Here is an 18,178-nt window from a genome sequence, read left to right as displayed (position 1 = left end):
CATCTCCGGGGCCGCCGGGAGGTGTGGTTCTCGCCCCAAACTCCTCCCATTGTTCTTGGCGAGGCCGGGGCACGCATGAACTACCACTCCCAGGGTGCAGTGGGCTTTGGACCCTGGGAATCCTAGAGACACTGGGAATCCTAGAGACACTGGGAAATGAAGTTCGCGATTGCAGGAGGCGTGGGGTGGGAAAGGGGCCGCCGCAAAGGATTAGTTTCAGTTGGAGGCGCCACTTGGCTGCCGTTCTGCAGAGCATGGAGGGAAGATGCTCGAGAGGCCGCAGCTTTGCGGTCCTTCTGCTCAAGGAGAGGAGGAGGGTGGAGCACGCCTTCCTCGAGCCCCGGGCTGGGGGTCCCAGACTCAGATTCTGCGCACCGTTGCTTGCTGTGGAAGGGGCGGATAACTTGGTTTCTCACAGCCTCCGCCAACAGGGCTTACTGCTAAGTCAGCCTGGACTTCGCGGCCCTCGCGGGCCCCTACCTATGGGGAAGAACAGGGAGACCCGGGAGCTGGAGGTGGCCCCCGCACTGAACAGTGGATGCACAGCCACGAGGGGCCGCCACAGGACAAGGGGCAAGACTGCCTTTCCCTCTCCCCCGCTCACAGACTAAAATCTGGACTCGGCTTCTGGTCCTGAGAGGGCACAGGAAACTTTATTTTGATGGAATCGCCAGTCCCCGCACAATTAATTTTAACTCGTGCAAACTTCACTGCCCACACCCCACACGGGCTCGCTGGCCCAGACTTCTGGGGCCCGGGGCCATCTGGGAGAAGGCTTTCAGCGCCTTTCCTGCGGTGCTTCTTGGAGCCGAATTTGCTAGGCTGCCAATAGCTGCGGTGCTGGATCAGAAACCTAGCCAGCCCCGTCGGCCCGTCTTTCATTCTTTAATTGTATTGTTGGCTGAAGCCAAAGAAGCTACCAACGCCGTCAGGTGGTGGAGGAAGGGGACCCACAGGGAGAGGTCGAGGCCCGGGACGGCCTCGAAGAGGAGGAGTAGAGGAAGGTAGAGCGAATGGTCCATCCAGGTGGGAGCTGGCTGGGCGAGTGGCCGCGCATGTGCGCCTGCATGGAGGCCAGGCTGGGGCAGCCGGCCCGGCACAGAGGGCAGCGGTAGGGTGCGGCCCCATGCGTTCGCAGGTGCTTGGTCATGGCTGAGAAGTCCCGGGAGCGCTGGGGGCAGAGGCTACAGGAGAAAGGCTTCTCTCCTAGGGCAGGTGGAGGGGGAGGCCGGTAAAGGAAAGAAGGGGGTGAAGGCTGGCGTAGGGGTTGATCTGGGCGACTGGGCAAGGGAATTGTGTGGGAGCCAAGCACACAGAGAAGGACTCAGGAGCAGACAGACCAGAGTTTGGAAGGGAGCAGATAATATTTGCACTGGGCGGGGAGCCCATACCTGTGTGGACTCGGTAGTGAGTCTCCATCTGATGCTTGAGTGAGAACCTTTTTCCACAGACAGAACAAGAATAGGGCCGAGACCGAGCAGGTGGGGGTGGGGGAGGTTGTTGGTGGGATGGGCCTGCTGTACTCACATGACCCACACAGGTTGCAAGTACACCTGTGGGGACAGAGAAGGCAGAGGAGGGCAGGGCTGGGAATCCCAGAGCTGGACCACTGGTACTCCCAGACAAGACATCGGGAGCTACAGTGGGGCTGAGGCAAACGTGCCCTCACCCTACTCACCTGTGTGCCTCTGATCAGACTCTTCCATCTCCCCAGGGCTGAACTTTGTGGAGCCCTGGGGGAGGGAACCTGGAGGGAGCAGAGTGAAGGAGGTGCCCTACTCAGGCTGGACTCCTGGAGTCCCAGCCTAAGGAAAGAGAGACCATGTTATAGCATTTGTACAGGGAGGGCACTGAGGGGCTTACCTGGGGCAGGACTGGAGTTGGCCAACTGGTTCTGGTTCCGGAGACCTTTCTCAGGGTTCAGGGACAGTGGGATCCTGGGGATGGGGTGGGGAAGAGTTAGCCTTGGCAAAACCTGGGATCCTGGCCAGACCCTTCCTGGAGAGGGAGGTGTCATGAGTCCTCCTCAGAGGCTGGGCTTTGAAATCCCCTGTGATGGAAGCTTCTTGTCCTACCATCAGCTCCGGAAATGTACAGCAGAGATAAGAGACATGGTGCTCTTCTACCCATCCCTGTTGCCTCTCCTGAGCCACTCCCTCCCAGCCCGGGAGGTCTTCCCTTAGGCTCCTCACTCACCTCTGGTCCCGAGGCCAGACCTCCTGCCAGGCTCCAGTGATGGGGGTGCTATGGGAGAAGGGAGTGCCATATCTGGGTGGCAACAGCAGGATGCTCCACAGGGCAGGCTGGCCCTCCCCCAACCAAGGGGCCTCAGGCCACCAGGGCCTAGGAATGACGCTTGTTTGGAGGGAACTTGGTGGGGGAAGGTGGCCAGAGAACTCCCGCAGACTTTCCTCAGAGCCCCCTGGACTCTCCGTCACCCACATAATCACTTCTTGCTTCCCATCTGTTCCCCCATAGCCAGTAGGGGATTGCTTGAGTTTTTCCTTTGATCTCATCTGCTCCCCCGCACCCTCCTGCCTTGCCTCTGCTATCTCAGGGCTCTCTCTCGAAGGCCTTTGCTCATGCAGTATCTCTCGTTCTCTCCAACCAGCTCTAATAAATTTCTCTGGTCTCTGCTCTCCATGTCCCTCCAGTCCTCTCTCAGAATCCCTTGTGAGTTTCTCTGGCTCCTCCTGATGTTCCTTGAGCCCTGGACCCAGTTCTCTAGCCCTGTCCCGTCGAGCCCTCCTGCATGCCTCTTCCAGGGACTGCACCCCCAAGGTTCTGGCCGCTTCCTCAAGGGGTCCCAGTTCCCCAGGCTGCAGTTCTACACTCTCTCCATAAACAAAGTACAGAAGCTGGGCAAAGGTAGAAGGGCTGATGCCTTTCACCAGAGCCCAGCGGCCCCTGCGGCCCAGCTGCTGGCTCACACCTGCCAGGACCAGGCTGTGCGCAGGGAATTCTTGGCTTCCCACAGTGATCAAGGTATCACATAGTGCTGGCCGGAGCCTGGCTGCTAGCCGTACCAGCCGATCAGAGCCATAGGGGCTAGGCAGTCTTGTCGTCGGGAACAGGGGCATTGTGCTTTGCCTGGGTACCAATCTCAGAGGACCTGAAGGAAAGGCCACAGTGTGGGGTCCATGGTGGAAAGGGGAGGGAGGAACAGCATATTCTCAAGCCTGTGGAGGTGAGGGGAGAAAGAGTGAGTTGCTGGTTCAGAGCTCTCTGTGCCCTGAATGGAACAAAGAAACTAACCCAAGAGAGGACCCGAGCTTATCCAGAATCATAATGGACCAGGGGTAGGGGTGAGGGTGGGGATGGCAGGAGAATGGAAATTAGACCATATTCAGGACTTAAAGAATAAGAACCAGACCATTAACAACCATATCAAAGAGTGGGTTTAAGGCTAGTATAGATGGGTCCTGCCAATTGGCAGTCTCTGACTTAAAAGAGAGCAGACACTGATACTTCTGCTACTCTAAGCCCTTCTGCAGGGAAAGACCTTGGAGCAGGCCAGGCTTTCTTCTTTCCAGACAAAGAGATCACCATAAGACCCAGTCAGCCCTGGCAGTTAGGGATGGAGCAAGACACAGCTTCATGGGAGAGTTTTGAAAGCTAGTTTCACCCCCACCCCATCACACTTTGCTGAGTAGTCTTGAGAGGCAGAAAGGACAGTAAGACTGAGGTCACAGCTGCAGGAGGGCATGCCCTAAGGCATCAATCGATTATCTCCCTACAGCTGAAACTTCTAGAACATGTCCTCAGAGAAGGACCTGGAAGAGAATCCCATCCAGTGGGTTGAGAGAGCAGGTGCAGAAGCCACAGAAGAGAAGGGTCCCATCAAGGATGGAGAGAGATTTTGAAGAAAGTTTTGACCCCTGAGGAAGTGGGAGAAAGGAAAATGGGAACTATATATATAGGGAGAGGCTATTTTCTTTCCAGATTAGGATAAGGAGATGGTTTAATTTTGTTTTTCATAAGCCAAAAGCGAAGAATAGAAAGAGCCAACAAGGCAGAAATTTATCGCACATCAAAACTACCACACTGACTTTTAAGAAGAAAGCTGGGAACCCAGATGCTAAGAGACAGACCTAAGTGTCTCAGTGCCCAGTAGGCATATTCCTCAGTGTGGGCTCACCATGAGTAAGGACCCTTGTGGGGAGGATTACTACTTGGACCCCTCAGGGAGAAGGCTACAAGTTGGTAGGAAGTGGACAGAAGAAGGGGTGTAATGGGAGGAAAGTCTCAGCTGGGGAGAAGCAACCACTCACCGGTTGTAGCTTCCTCCTGGACACCGCATGCTCTGAACTGCTGTTGGGGCGCCTGGGGCCCCCCTGGAGCTAGCCCCGCCCCTGACCTCACAGTCTTCCATTGGGTGTCCCAAGTATCAGTCTGCCACAGTCCCCCAAGGGGGTGTGGTTTTATACCCCTGGCTCTGCTTCACCCCTCTAGGAGAGACCACCTCATCTACTTCCAGATTCAAGATATTCTGCCTCCCTTCCTGTCTCATTTCATTTGTGAACTTCTAGAGTCAAAGAAATTCATGTGAGGGGGTGCCTGGCTGGCTCTGTTTGTAGAGCATGCAACTCTTGATCTTGGGCTTGTAGGTTCGAGCCCCATGCTGGGTGTAGAGATTACTTTAAAAGAATAAAATAAAAATCAAGGAACGCCTGGGTGGCTCAGTTAGTTAAGCGTCTGCCTTCGGCTCAGGTCGTGATCTCGGGGTCCTGGGATTGAGCCCTGCAATGCATCAGGCTCCGTGCTCAGCCAGGAGTCTGCGTTTCCCTCTCCCTCTGCCCACCCCCCCACTCATGCGCTCTCTCGTGCACTCTCTCTGCTGTCTCTCAAATAAATAAATAAAAATCTTAAAAAATAAAGTTCATCTCGCAACAAGAACCTTGGAATAATCAGACCTGCGTTTAGAGCCTCATCTCTGCCATTTACTAGTTGAGCCACATTGGGCAAGTCATCTTTCTGAGCCTCAGTTACCTCATCCATGAAATAGGGATAACCTTTGCTTACCTCATTTGGAGGTAAGGGTGAAGATGAAATGACATGATGAATGTGAAAGTGGTTTGTCAGTATATAGCATCATTCAAATAAGATTAGTTCTTTTGAGAAGTGTCGGAGCTCTAGAAGCTGGAAGCTGTTTCTACTACCTCAGAAGTAAAAAGGACTGACACATCTGGATTCTGAGGAGAGAGTGAAGGAGAGCCAAAAGCATGCCTTGTCCTTCCTCTCCCTGACTTAGTACTAGGAAGCCTTAACTGCTCTGTGGAAACGACCCCTGTCATCTGGGCCACCACTGGGGACTGAATGTACAAGTGACTCAGATTCTCCCATCAAGCTCTGAAGGGGGCAACCCCAGAAAGGGCCTGCGGTGGTCTTCGAAGAGAAAACTCCCTTTTCTTGGGTTGATGACAAATGATATTTCTCTGAAATCAGAACTCCGGGGTTTCTTTCACTTCCTGTCAAAAGGGTCGAACTCTCAGGAGATTTCCCCTGTTTTCACACTTTAGCACTTGTTAACCTGGGAAAGGATGAGGTCTGAGAGACTCAAATTTCTTTTCCTGTTTTTTATTATTCCATTAACCTTCATCCTGTGGCAGTTTTTTTATTCATTCAACAAGCGTAGAGAAATCATTTATGATATGTGCCTGGTATATCATATATGCCCCATAAATAACTGGAAGATAAAAAAAATCAGGCATTGGTAGGCTGTTCTGGTGCCCTGACACAGTCTGGTTCACCCTAGGCTTGTCCTTTAGGTCCTGGCCCCTCTTAGACCCAAATATTATGTCCCTAAACTCCCGTTTCTCCCTTTGGCTCCAGGACCCCAAAATGTTCAGACAGCCCCCTACTTTCTCCCTCCAGACTTAATATGCCTTCCCCCTCTACCTCTCTCGTTCTAGCTTGAGTATAGACAGATGTTAACCCTTCCTAGATCAGGCAGGGTGTGCCAATGGGTGGGGCTGGTGGAGGGGCAATAATAGGGTGGGGAGAGGGGAAGATGACTCAGAGTGAAAGGGAAAATGCAAATGGACAGGCCTTATTCATGTGCTACTCTGAACGTTAAATATTTTCCATTTCTGAGCTTTCTGACTCCTCATACCACCACACCCAGGGACTCATTACACACCCATATAAAAAGCACTTGGCCTGGACATATAAAAGCACCAATCCTGGATATGTATGTATACAGAGAAAAACATCCTTTCTTCAACACAGTAATACAGTCCCTGAAGATATGGAATAAGTGGAGAAAATCATGAGAGAGAAACCCCAAGTGTAGAAGAAAAGGTACAGGGGTCTGGAAGATTACATCATCACCCAGTGGCCTTGCTTCCCAGCCCTACGTCATGTGCCTGTGACTCAGCTCCCCCACTGGTATGATTTTGCTCATTGATGATCAAAAATATTGGCGACTATGCTCAAAGGGCAGTGTCCTCTATAAGCCAAGTATAGTTGACAGGGAGTGTCAGCAGGCTTTCAGGAAACCTAATAGGGAGGAGAAGGGCAAGGGGACTCCCCATTCAGTGAACAAAAGCCCCCCAAGAGTGGGAAACCCCATTTTGCCTCCTACTTGGTAGCTACCCCACCTGAGGATATCCTTTTAGAGACTGCCTCCTTAGAGGTATCTCCAGGGTCCTCTACACCTCAGCCCTGAGGCTGGTGATACTCTAGGCCCTTTTCTCTCCGTACATTCTTGACTACACAGCCCAAGCCATCTTGCATTGAGCAGTGACAGCAGAAGCACAAGCAAATAGCACTTTGACTTGGAAGGGTAGGGAAACTGATAACTCTGTTCTTGAAAAGTCTCCCATCACAGTCTCAAAAACCTTGTCCACCTTCCACTTCCCAGGATGACTCTGTAGGAATCCCCTGCAGCTGTCTCCTGGGGTGGACCCAGGAAACCATTGGTTCTGAGGACACAAACCTGCATCCTGGGACAGGGTAGAGTGGGTGGGAGAGATTAGTTAGGACATAACCAGAAGGAAGTATGTGGGAAAAAGAGGTATGATTTTTGCCTCTCAGTCCCAATACTTATATTACTAAATAAAGTTTAAAATCTGCTGTTTTTTAATTCTAATTGATAGGTATGACCATAAGCTCCTTCATATGCCCCTGCAGGTACAACCCAGGTTGATATAAAAATGTCAACACAGCAATACAAGTATGGATTCTCTTTAAAAGTAATTAAAACTGGGGCGCCTGGGTGGCTCAGTTGGCTAAGCGTCTGCCTTCGGCTCAGGTCATGATACCAGGGTCCTGGGATCGAGCCCCGCATCGGGCTCCCTGCTCAGCAGGAAGCCTGCTTCTCCCTCTCCCACTCCCCCTGCTTGTGTTCCCTCTCTCGCTCTCTCTGTCAAATAAATAAATAAAATCTTTAAAAAAAATAAATAAAAAATAAAAAAATAATAATTAAAACTAAACCATCAGAATAGGCCAACTAGAGGCATGACTATTTGTTTTATGAAAAATGTTCTCCCTTTATCTCACTTATTTTAAATAGTGAGTATTCCAAAGCCAAATTAAACAAGATTCAATTTAGAAAAATTATATGAACTTTCCACTTTTTCTAGGAACACATCTCTTTCTTCAAATTAAGGTAAATTCCCCCACAGCATTTTTTGCAGATAAAGACCAATTATCCAAATCTTACATAAACTTTCAAATGCCTACTCTTCCTAGTTAAGTACATCCAACACAGAGAAGAGACACCGTGGAGTAAATTAGTTTCTTTCTTCCCTTAAATCTATGTTTCGTATACCTCAAGAACCAGAATAATCATAGCATCTAGGTCACAGAGAACCTATCCTAGCATATCTTTTGTGAATCAAGTGGAAAAAGAACTAGAAGTAAAAAAATTTAGGTTCCACTGCATCTTCTCTGTGGGTGGCCTTTTTCTTCGGCCCTAATATGGGGCTAACTCTTCTGAGATCCTCAATTTGCTCACGGGGGCTGTTTTCAAGACCAGTACTGAATGCCAATATTGTGTGAAACCCACTCTGACCCCCTCTGGCTGTGTCCCCTCCCCCCAACCTTGGGCCAAGGATCCTAAGGGCATCTAGGAAGGGCCCACCTGGAACATGTGTCCCCCAGTTCTAGGCTGTGCTCTGGTAACTTGGAACCCTGGACTTCCTCACCTAAATGGCCCACTTACTGGACCTACACAGCCCTTAACCCCAGGTCTAGACTCAGGAGGATGAACTGTGTGACTGATGTACACACCCCAGGCCCTGGTTGTATGTGAGGGGCAGGTAGACAGCTCAGACATGCAGACTAATGTGCCTTGAAGTGTGCACCAACACCAGGTGTGGGAAGAAAAGGGGAAATCTTCATTTCTAGTTTGGCCTAGATACGGAAGCCTGCTTAATTCCAATGGTTCTTAAGGTCATAGGTTAAAGGGATTGCCATTCTTTTTTTAAAATTGTAAGCTATGGAATCAACTCTTTACATCAGAAAATTATAGATACTCATACCATTGTGCATGTGAATGACAAGGGATTCATAGACTGAAGCCAGTCCTTGGACAGGTTAAATACTCCTTGTTTATCCTTGTGGCTGCTTTGCATGCCCCCCCCCCCCCCGCCAACAACATGCATACAGTTTTTCTTATGATTTCCAGGAGCTCAAAACCCCTTGAAATCCACTCATGGACCACTCCCTTGCATCCCTATCCAAGGTTTAAGAACACTGGGTGTACATGAAAGCACTCTGAAAGCTTTAATACTATGTAGAACTTGAACAGCTGAGTGAAATTAGATATCACACCCTGCCCCATAAGAATACAAAATCTTCTGTAAAGACAACCTGGGTGATTTCCTAAGGAGCAGGATATCTCACATACCTCTTACTTTCCCTATGCATCTGGTCCCATTCTTGCTGCCTGGTATCCTCTGGGAATGACCAGGGTTTAGGAAAGAGTGGACCAAAAGGCCCTAACATGACCCAATCCTGGTTTTTTTTCTAAGTCACATGGCAAAAATATTTCATGGAGGGCAAACAACCTCTGAGATTCAGAAACTCCCTCCTCAAGAACCTCCAGAAGACCCTGGGCCTAACCTCCTGGCCAGGTTGTCTAACCTGGACCCGATACTGGAAAATCTGCACCTCAACCTGGAGTCCAACGACTGCCCCAAAGCCTTGCAGCCACCTGTTCTCAGCACAGCCTGGATGCAATGGCCGTTGACAACTTCCCATTGGGCTTTCAACCTTGGCAACTCTCACTCTCAGCCCAGGCTGGGTCCTAAGACCCCAGAAAACCTCTCAAGGACACACTAGTTTCATCTTTTGGCCAGTGACTCCCGATAACCTCTGGAGGGCCACAGGCCTCTCCTTCCAGTCACCAGGTCCAGACTCAGTCCAGAGCCCTCAGACAACCTGTCACACTTCAGAGGCCATACCTCATGGCCAGTGACGCCACGCAGAGCTCCAAGGGCCTCCAACTGCCCCACAATACGCTTCCAAACCAAGTTAGCCTCAGGGACCATGGACCAACTCAGGGCAAGTTGGCCTGGCCTCTGACCAGCCTGGGCCCAACGGCGCCCGGGAGGTCCCGCTGCCAGCCTCGCCAGAGCAAAGGGAGACCGCAGGGACTGAGGCCCTCAATCCTCACGGGGACCACTCAAGCCCTCATACCCCAGCTTGGCCTGGGCCAGTCCCAAGCCTGAAGAAGTGTAAGAAAAACCGTGGCACTCACAGACTCGGACCCCGTTCCTCTTCCCACAGTCTCACATACACTGCGGGCAGCGCGAGCTCGAGGGGCCGTTAGAAAGTGGTGAGCGGCGCGAGCCCCGGAGCTCGAGGCCCCGGGCGCGTGCACAGCTTGCCGGTCGTGCCCGGATTCCGAGGCGGACGCTGATTGGCTGCAGCGCTGGCCGCATCCTGCTGAGCATGCTCAGCGTTCTGGGAGACACCTAGAGCAGCTCCACTTGCTGTCTCCCACCTCGCGCCCACCCCTGGTTGGCTGCGGAGCTCCCACCCACCCTGCTGGCTCTGTGGGGTGGCAGGGCCTTGGAGTCTGATGGGTCCGCGGACTTGGGTTTCAGGTCTCTAAGGCTGAGATGTTACCCTCCAGCCTGCCCCCCTCTCCTGCTGAGTGGCTGTGGAATTTGCCCTCCTCCCACCCTCTCTGTGAAGAGACTGGGCCCGGAACCTCCTTCGCTTCAATAGCCTTGGAAGCTCCCTCCGCAAGGGTTCAGGATACCACCGCTTTCTTGCTGCTGTCTTGCCACCCTAAGTAGCTCTCGTTGCAAACCCTTTCACCTCTCTCTTAACCCTTGACAGTCTATGAAGTGTGTGTCTGTGATTGGTTGGGAGGCCCTCAAGAGCCAGCCAGGCTTTGGGTGCCTGTGGGCAGCTTCCCTTTCCCGCCTCTTGCCCTGCCCACCACTGATTGGTTGCAGAACACACCCCGCCTCACCCGGGAGTATGCGGGGACAGGGAAAGCACAAGAGGGGGCAGTGCCTTGACCCGTGACTGGTCTAGATGCTCACGCTTCGAATGCTCATCGCCTGTCAGATGAACCAGGGTTAACTGCGTACTTCACATACTAGCCATCTCCACACACACACACACACACACACACACACACTCCACACCGTAGAGAGAATGGCCCATTGCTCTGCCTCGCCATTAACTGGCCAGGGCTAAGAGCTCAGCCAGCTGGCTTTCTGTCCATGCAGGGCTTTGGTGCGGACAGGAGGCGAGCCCGCACCGCGCCAGTCTGTAAGCTGATACTGCCTCTCCAGTCCCAGGAGCCCGGCTGCGGTTGCACTGCTGATTGGCCGGCCCCACTCCCTTCTAAGAGGCTTAGCTTTGGGTTCGCGCTCGGGCACATCCAATGAGAAGCTAGGGCGCTTTAAGGAGGCGGGCATTGCTCGACCGCTTCCACTTCTGATTGGTCTGGGGGCTTGCTTCTTCCCTTTTGATTGATCAGCGTTTTCAGGAGGCGGGAGCCCAGTCCAACGGTTTCAGGCGGCAGTTGGACTTCTGTCCCTGAGCTTTAAGTTCGGCTCCGGGGCTTGGTGGAGTGTTGTCTGGCGCCCACCTCCCCGCAGCTAGCCGAGGAGCTGGGGACGAAGGACGGGCGCGGGGGGACCCTCCTGAGGAGGGCCTGGGACAGTAGCTGCAGCCAAAAGTCGGGACGGAGACCGACTGAGGCGAGTGGCAGGCCGGTTGGAGAACCCCTCAAAAAGCTGGAGAAGACAGGTGCTGTAGCAATAGTAACAACGGCTCCCGTTCACCGAACCCTTTCGGGGTGCCGCGTTGTGTGCGTCATCTCATTGACTCCTGCTAAATAATCCTGCGAGGGAGCAGATTACTCTGCTGGTTAACCTCTGAGGCTCACTTGTCTCACGTCCCCCGGCGAGAATGGCCATTGCCGGGACTCTGACCTCGTTCTGGTGAGAGTCTGGCATTCGAGCTACACTATGATTAAGTAGGGTTGATCTTGTAGATGTGGGGTGGGGGGGTCTGATGTGATCACGTGGCCCTGGTTTACCTCATCTACAAATGAGGGGTTTTTTTTTTGTTTGTTTTTGTTTTGGACTTGAATCTGATCCTGAAGGCTTCACTCCGTTCATATTTTCAAGTCCTCAAACTTTTGGGCAAATGCATTTGCCTCCTAGGAAAGGATATTTTAAAAATCGTCCTCGTAATATCTTTGCCACACTGAACCAAGCCAGTTTTAAGTGCTTTACATGTATCAGCTAATGGAATTCTTATAACAAGCCCTACTGGACATTTACTGCTATTAGTCTCACTTCGCAGATAAATGAATTGAGGTTGGGAGAAGAAATTGATTTTCCTAAGATCTCACCAGGAGTAATTGTCAGAGCTGGAATTTGAATTAGGCCTGTCACAGTCTGACTCCAGAGCCTAAACTCCTAACTCTTGGTATATACTGCCTCCCATCCCAACAGCTACAGGGTGCAGAGTGTAGGCACACATGGTCCTGGGAAATCCTCATAGCCACCCCAGGAATAGGACTGGTGACAACACCCACTGGAGCAGACAACCAAGGCTCATAGTGTTGAAAACACTCATACCAGCTCATGTAGCTGGTCTGTAGCTAAGCGAGGAGTAGAATGAATATCACATAACCTTCTGAATCTGAAGTCACATTCTTAATCTTAACACTAGTCTCTTCCCATTTGACAGATGAAGAAACTGAGGTCTTGAGGAGAAATCAGAGCTGGAATTCAGACCCAGGTCTATCAGACCCAAGAGATTACCCCTCTGAATCACGTTGCCTCTAAGAAGTAACTGTCTGGTAGATCCTGGCTTGGATCAGGTTAAGGAGTCCGCTTACACCAGCCAACCTTGTCTACGAACAATGAGTTCATCTGGTCCTAACTTTGGCCCTAAAGGTTGTGGGCAGTGTATTTCACAGCCCCAGAACTTTGGGGGGCTTCTCACTGAGACGCTCTAATCATAAATGTTACAATTTATTGAGCCATTTTTATGAGCCGGGCAAGCTGGGAAGCATTCTGCACACATCATCTCGCTGAATCCCTATAGTAATTCTAGAACATAATGATTGTTACCGTCCCCATTTTATAGGTGAGGAAACTGAGACCAGGGAGGGATGTAACATTCCTATGTTTACTGAGCTTGTGAAAGTTGGAGCCTAGATGGGAAGCCAGAGAACCTGACTTTAGAGCCCTCAAACCTAGCTACCTAGCATGTGCAGGCATAAGAAGGTGGAGTGAGGGACTCTGAGCTCTGGCAAGATGGACTAGGAAGGGTTATCGGCTTGGTTCTGGGGGTTGGACTGATGAGGAGAGTCAAGTGAGGGGAGTAGAGAAATAACTGTTGCTTGTTGAGCACTGCCCCCATGCCAGACCCTGTGTTAACTAAGCTGCAATGTATGTTGAGAAGCAGGGAGCTTTGTGCTTAAGCAACTTGACACTGGATCCAAATTGCCTGGATTCCTATCCTGGACCTGGTACTTTCTAGTTGTGAGACCTTTAGCAAGTTACTTAACCTCTCTTGGCCTCAATTTCTTCATCTGTACAATGGGGATAATGACAGTAAACACCTTTCAGGACTGTTGAGAAGATTCAACGAACTAATAGAACAGTGACATCTCTTTTTGTCTCCAGTGTCCTGAAAGTGAGTTGCTTTCTTGCAATCACCATTACCCCTCCCTGACTTTGGCATAAACCCTGTAAACTAAGGCCATTTGCAATGGAAAATTCTGGAGGAAGTGTGTTCCCAGAAGAGACAGCAAGTGCAAAGGCCCTGAGACAGGCATGAACTTAGTATGTTTGAGATATACCAAGAAGTCTGGCTAGAGCTAGGCAGATTACTAAGCCTCAGGAGTGCAGTTCGACTGCACAGGTGTTAGATGTAAAAACGACCCTGTACTTTATGCTTGTTAGAGCATAACTTTTCCCCAAGCTTTGATCTCTGGAGAAACGCAAGGCCATGATTACTTTTGAGGTTTCAGGATCCAAGGCTGCTCAGGAATTTAGAGATGAAACTTAGAACTCAAACCTTCTTGCTCTCCATCCAGGGCTTGTGTGTGGGGCTCAGGAGACTTGCATTCACTCAAATATTTACTAAACTCCCAACAACGTATACCATCTGGGCTGAGCCCTGGAGAAGACTCAGCCCCTTTGAAATCTTTAGATTCAAAGATGTAACCTTCTAGAAAGGAATAATTCGACCTCAAAACATATCCTTCCAGAACCAAGTGAAAAGTGTAGCAACTAAAGCCCAGAAGGGACACTTAAGCCAGGCATGGGAGAGGGAGAAGGGTGAACAAAGACTTTCCAGTGGTGCCTCCAGAGTATATATTTTTGGAGCACCTGTTAATGTGCTAGATATGGTGCTTGGTACAAAGTATATCATGGCAGGGCGCCTGGGTGGCTCAGTCGTTGTGTCTGCTATCGGCTCAGGTCATGATCCCAGGGTCCTAGGATCGAGTCCCTCATCAGGCTCCCTGCTCAGCGGGAAGTCTGCTTCTCCCTCTCCCACTCCCCCCGCTGCTTGTGTTCCCTCTCTTGCTGTGTCTCTCTCTGTCAAATAAATAAATAAAATCTTAAAAAAAAAAGTATATCATGGCAAGCAAGAAGAGACCAAATGTATGTGTACTTGGGCTGCCGTAACAAAATTCCACAGATGGGGTATTTTAAACAGCAGAAATTTATTTCTCGCAGTTCTGGAGGCTGGAAGTCCAAGATCAAGTGGCCAGCAGAGTTCGTTTCTCCTGAGGCCTCTCTCCTTCTCACTGGGCCCACATGGCCTTGGCCCTGTGCATGCACACTCCTGTATCTATTCCTCTTCTTAATAAGGTGCCATAGGCTGAACATTTGTGTCAATTCATATACTGAATCCTAATCCCCACTGTGCTGATATTTGGAGAAGGGGCCTTCAGGGGATGATTAGGTCATAGGGGTGGAGCCTTTATGAATAGCATTAGCGCCCTTATAAAAATGCCCCAGAGAACTCCCTTGCCCCTTCCATCATGTGATGTTACAGTAAGAAAACAGCTATCTATGAACCAGAAAGTAGGTTCTCACCAGATACCAAATCTGCCAATGCCTTCATCTGGGACATCCCAGCCTCCAGAACTGTGATCTTGAGAAAAGTAGATTTCCCTTGTTTATAAGCTGCCCAGTCCATGGCGTTCTACTATGCAGCCTGAGCGGACTAAGACATAAGGACACTAGTCCTATTGGATTAGGGGCCTCCCTACTCTTATTACCTCATTTAACCTTAATTCCCTCCTTAAAGGCCCTATCTCCAAATACAGCCACATTGTGGGTTAAGGCTTTCACATATGAATTTTGGAGGGGACGCGGTTCAGTCCGTCACACAGAATATCTACCATTGGCCGGCTCACATTCTGGTAGGGAGATGCGTATTATTTACTTCAGAGGGAGGGAACAGAGCAGAGTGGTTAAGATGTGGGTGCCTGGGTGGCTCAGTTGGTTAAGCGACTGCCTTCAGCTCAGGTCATGATCCTGGAGTCCTGGAATCGAGTCCTGCATCGGGCTCCCTGCTTGGCAGGGGGTCTGCTTCTCCCTCTGACCCTCTTCCCCTCTCGTGCTCTCTCTCTACCATTCTCTCTCTCTCAAATAAATAAATAAAATCTAAAAAAAAAAAAAGAATAGTTAAGATGTTAGCTCTGCAACCAGACTGACAGGTTTGAGACCTGCCTGTACCACTCCTCAACTGTGTGAACTGGAGCAAGTTTCTTCTCCTTTCTGTGCCTTGAGAGAATCGAATGAACAGACACCCGTGAAGTTCTTAAAACAGCCCTGGGTGCAGAGCAAGGGCTGATTAAGTGTTGGCTATGGTTATTAGTTGCAAGTAAAACTTAAAACTATGCTATGTGCTCTGAAGAAAAATCACGAGATAGCTACTTTAAGAAGGGAAAACAGAACTCTTAACGTGGCCAGGGTTTTCCGAAAGGCTTCCTGGAGGAAGTGATGCTTGCGCTAAGATTTTACGAATAATTACTAAGCTGACTAGGAGAGGGGTGAGTCCTCCAGGCAGTAGGAAAATAGGTTGCAGAGCTCTGGGGTGGGAGGAAGCATGGCCCTGAAGTCCACTGTTGTTGGAGTGGAGACAGAAAAGTGAGGGGCCACGGGGGAGTGAGGCTGGATGTAGTGGGCAGGGCCTGGCCTAGTAGGCCATGCTCAGGAGTGCTGGCATTTCCTAAGATCCATGCAAAGTCACAGGAAGAGGTGTTTTTTTACAGAGACCTTCCTGGGAACCCTACGAGCACGGCCATGTGAACAGGCTTGAACTGGCCTGCTAAAGACACATGGCCCAGGGAGAGCCATTACCCCAGCCACCTACACCAACTGCCAGCCAGCCATACATGTGTGGGGAACCACCCAAGACCAAACAGCCCCCAGCCACCCCACTAGCTGACTGCAGCTGCAAGAGTCAACCCAGGTGAGACCCACAGAAGAACTGTCTGGCTGGGCTCAGCGCAAATGGTCCCAAAGAATCCGGAGCTAAAAAATAATCATTTTAAGTCACTGGGTTTGGGGTGGTTAAAAAAGCCAACTGACATACCCCGGACCAGAGTAGTTTCTAGGCAACAAATATCACTTGCCTTGATTCTGGATCCTGAAAATTGACAAATTCGAGGGCACCTGGGTGGCTCAGTCTGTTAAGCGTCTGCCTTTGACTCAGGTCATGATCCCAGGGTCCTGGGATGGAGCCCTGCATCAGGGGCCCTGCTCGGCGGGGAGCCTGCTTCTCTCTCTCCCTCTGCCCTCCTCTTCCTCATGCTCGGGCTCTCTTTCTCAAATAAAATCTTAAAAAAAAAAAGTTGAAAAATTCCTTCCGTTTACAGACTTGTTCAATTTTCTGAATGAATTTTTATGAGATGAACTTTAATGCCAGAGAGCTTTTGATCATTCTTTTCCCCAGTAGGACTGGCAGTAGCTCTTCAAAAAAAAAAAAAAAAACCACACACACACTTGCTCTGTTTTGCATCTTTCTATTTCCATTTGCAGAGCATCTGAAAAGGCAGTCAGTTAAGGAAGAAATTATTCTATTTCATATTTTCAACACATCTCTTACTTGGGTTAAATGGTGTGTTCCTAGCTGGGCTCAAGAAGGTGCTGAACGTGGCCAGCTACAATGTGGAAAAGAGTAACAGCCACCTGCTGGTCACAGCCCAGGGGAAACGGGAACAAAGCCCTGGAATCTGGAGAGAAGCCACTAACTCGCAGTGTCCGTCTAGCGCCCCCTACTGACAAGGCCTAACCTCATGCCTGCTGACAAATACTGGGATTAAGACGCAATAAATGGATAACTGGCCCAGTAAGTGATGGGGTCCCCAAATACTAACGAAAACGACAGCCGTGACAATGGCTAACATTGACTTCTCAGTGCTTTTTGTGTCATTTATCTCTGAATCATCAGGAGAAGGTTTATTATTATTTTTTAAAGATTTTATTTGTTTATTTGAGAGAGAGAATGAGAGAGAGAGCACATGACAGGGGGAAGGGTCAGAGGGCGAAGCAGACCCCCTGCTGAGCAGGGAGCCCGATGCGGGACTTGATTCCGGGACTCCAGGATCATGACCTGAGTCGAAGGCAGTCGCCCAACCAACTGAGCCACCCAGGCACCCCAGGAGAAGGTTTATGGGGAGAGAAGATAGTGGTCCTTTCTGCTCCCAGTGTCGGTTCATCTTTCCCTAGGCTCAGAGCCCAAGTCCCTCTGAGTAGCCAACTGTTCCCCCTGGCAGGCCAGGCCCGTTGGGTGGCGCTGAATCCATCTCTGCTCCAAGGCAGGCACGTGCCCCAGGGATTGTCAGTCTGAGCTCTCTCCAACCCCCACACATGGTGATGGAACAATGGACAATGGGAAATAATCCAGAGGAGGGGCCTTGCCACTTCTGGAAACTCAGACATCCAGACAGGACGTGGATGTGGTGCTGGAACGGCTTGCCTCTCTTCTCTGCTCGTTTTAAAATTTTATTTTTCTCCCTAGCGCTTATTTCCTCCGACACGTGTATTTCCCTTCTTGGTTTTCTTGATCTCCTCTTTCAAAAGGTAAGCGTTTATAAAGGGAGAGATTGAGGTCTGATTTGTTCCCTGCTCGGTCCCCAGATCTAGACCAGTGCCCAGTGTGTGCCCATGTTAGGCAAGCAATAAATATTTGAATGTTGGAATGAGTCATGTTACTGGAAAGATTCACAATTTTACCACTCAGGACAGGGGCAGATGCAACTTGTCTCATCAACATAGGTTCCTGGGCCCCTAGTCCCTGGGGCTTAAGGGATCAGTGACATTGTCTGCATAAGACTGGTTCTCACCAGAGTGGCTCAGTCAGTTAAGCGTCTGTCTTCAGCTCAGGTGGTGATCCCATGGTCCTGGGATGGAGCACCACTTTGGGCTCCCTGCTCAGTGGGGAGCCTGCTTCTCCATCTGCCACTCCCCCCAACTCATGCTCTCCCTCTCTCTCTCAAATAAAAATCTAAAAAAGATTGGTTCTCGCTGGATCTGGAAAATTTGGTTCTTATAATTCTGCAGCGCCTTGAATACCCAGGGCTTTACATCACCATTCCGGAAGAACTTATGTAACAATGTAAGCTTTTCCATTTAAGAGATGTTAACCCACACTGGACTCTTGGCGCTCACCCCTAACTCAGGATAAGCAAGGCCACACTGGGGAGCCAGGGACTTCAGCGGCCAGATTTTTC

The 18,178-nt window shown here is 50.4% G+C and overlaps 1 protein-coding gene across 3 annotated transcripts; it reads right to left on the bottom strand.

Annotated features, from left to right (window-relative positions):
- Positions 1-625: 625 nt before the first annotated feature.
- ZBTB32 (zinc finger and BTB domain containing 32) lies at positions 626-4,398 on the bottom strand. Of its 3 annotated transcripts, none has more exons than XM_028123578.2 (6): positions 4,272-4,398; positions 2,197-2,244; positions 1,864-1,937; positions 1,679-1,747; positions 1,392-1,553; positions 626-1,206 (listed from the first exon to the last, which is right to left on the bottom strand). In XM_028123578.2, the coding sequence occupies exons 1-6, from the start codon at positions 4,370-4,372 to the stop codon at positions 929-931; spliced, it is 732 nt and encodes a 243-aa protein (XP_027979379.1). In that variant the 5' UTR covers positions 4,373-4,398; the 3' UTR covers positions 626-928. The 3 variants fall into 3 exon arrangements, with proteins under 3 accessions (XP_027979379.1, XP_087884595.1, XP_027979378.1); XM_088028469.1 differs by lacking the exon at positions 4,272-4,398 and adding an exon at positions 3,027-4,265; XM_028123577.2 differs by lacking the exon at positions 4,272-4,398 and having other exon boundaries at positions 2,197-4,265.
- Positions 4,399-18,178: the final 13,780 nt, after the last annotated feature.

Source organism: Eumetopias jubatus, unplaced genomic scaffold, assembly GCF_037043125.1.
Source record: "Eumetopias jubatus isolate StellerSeaLion01/CBP00866 unplaced genomic scaffold, mEumJub1_p1.0 scaffold_10, whole genome shotgun sequence".
Taxonomy (NCBI): domain Eukaryota; kingdom Metazoa; phylum Chordata; class Mammalia; order Carnivora; family Otariidae; genus Eumetopias; species Eumetopias jubatus.
The sequence above is the reverse complement of the archived record's forward strand: the minus strand, read 5'-3'. Positions and strand labels throughout refer to the sequence as shown.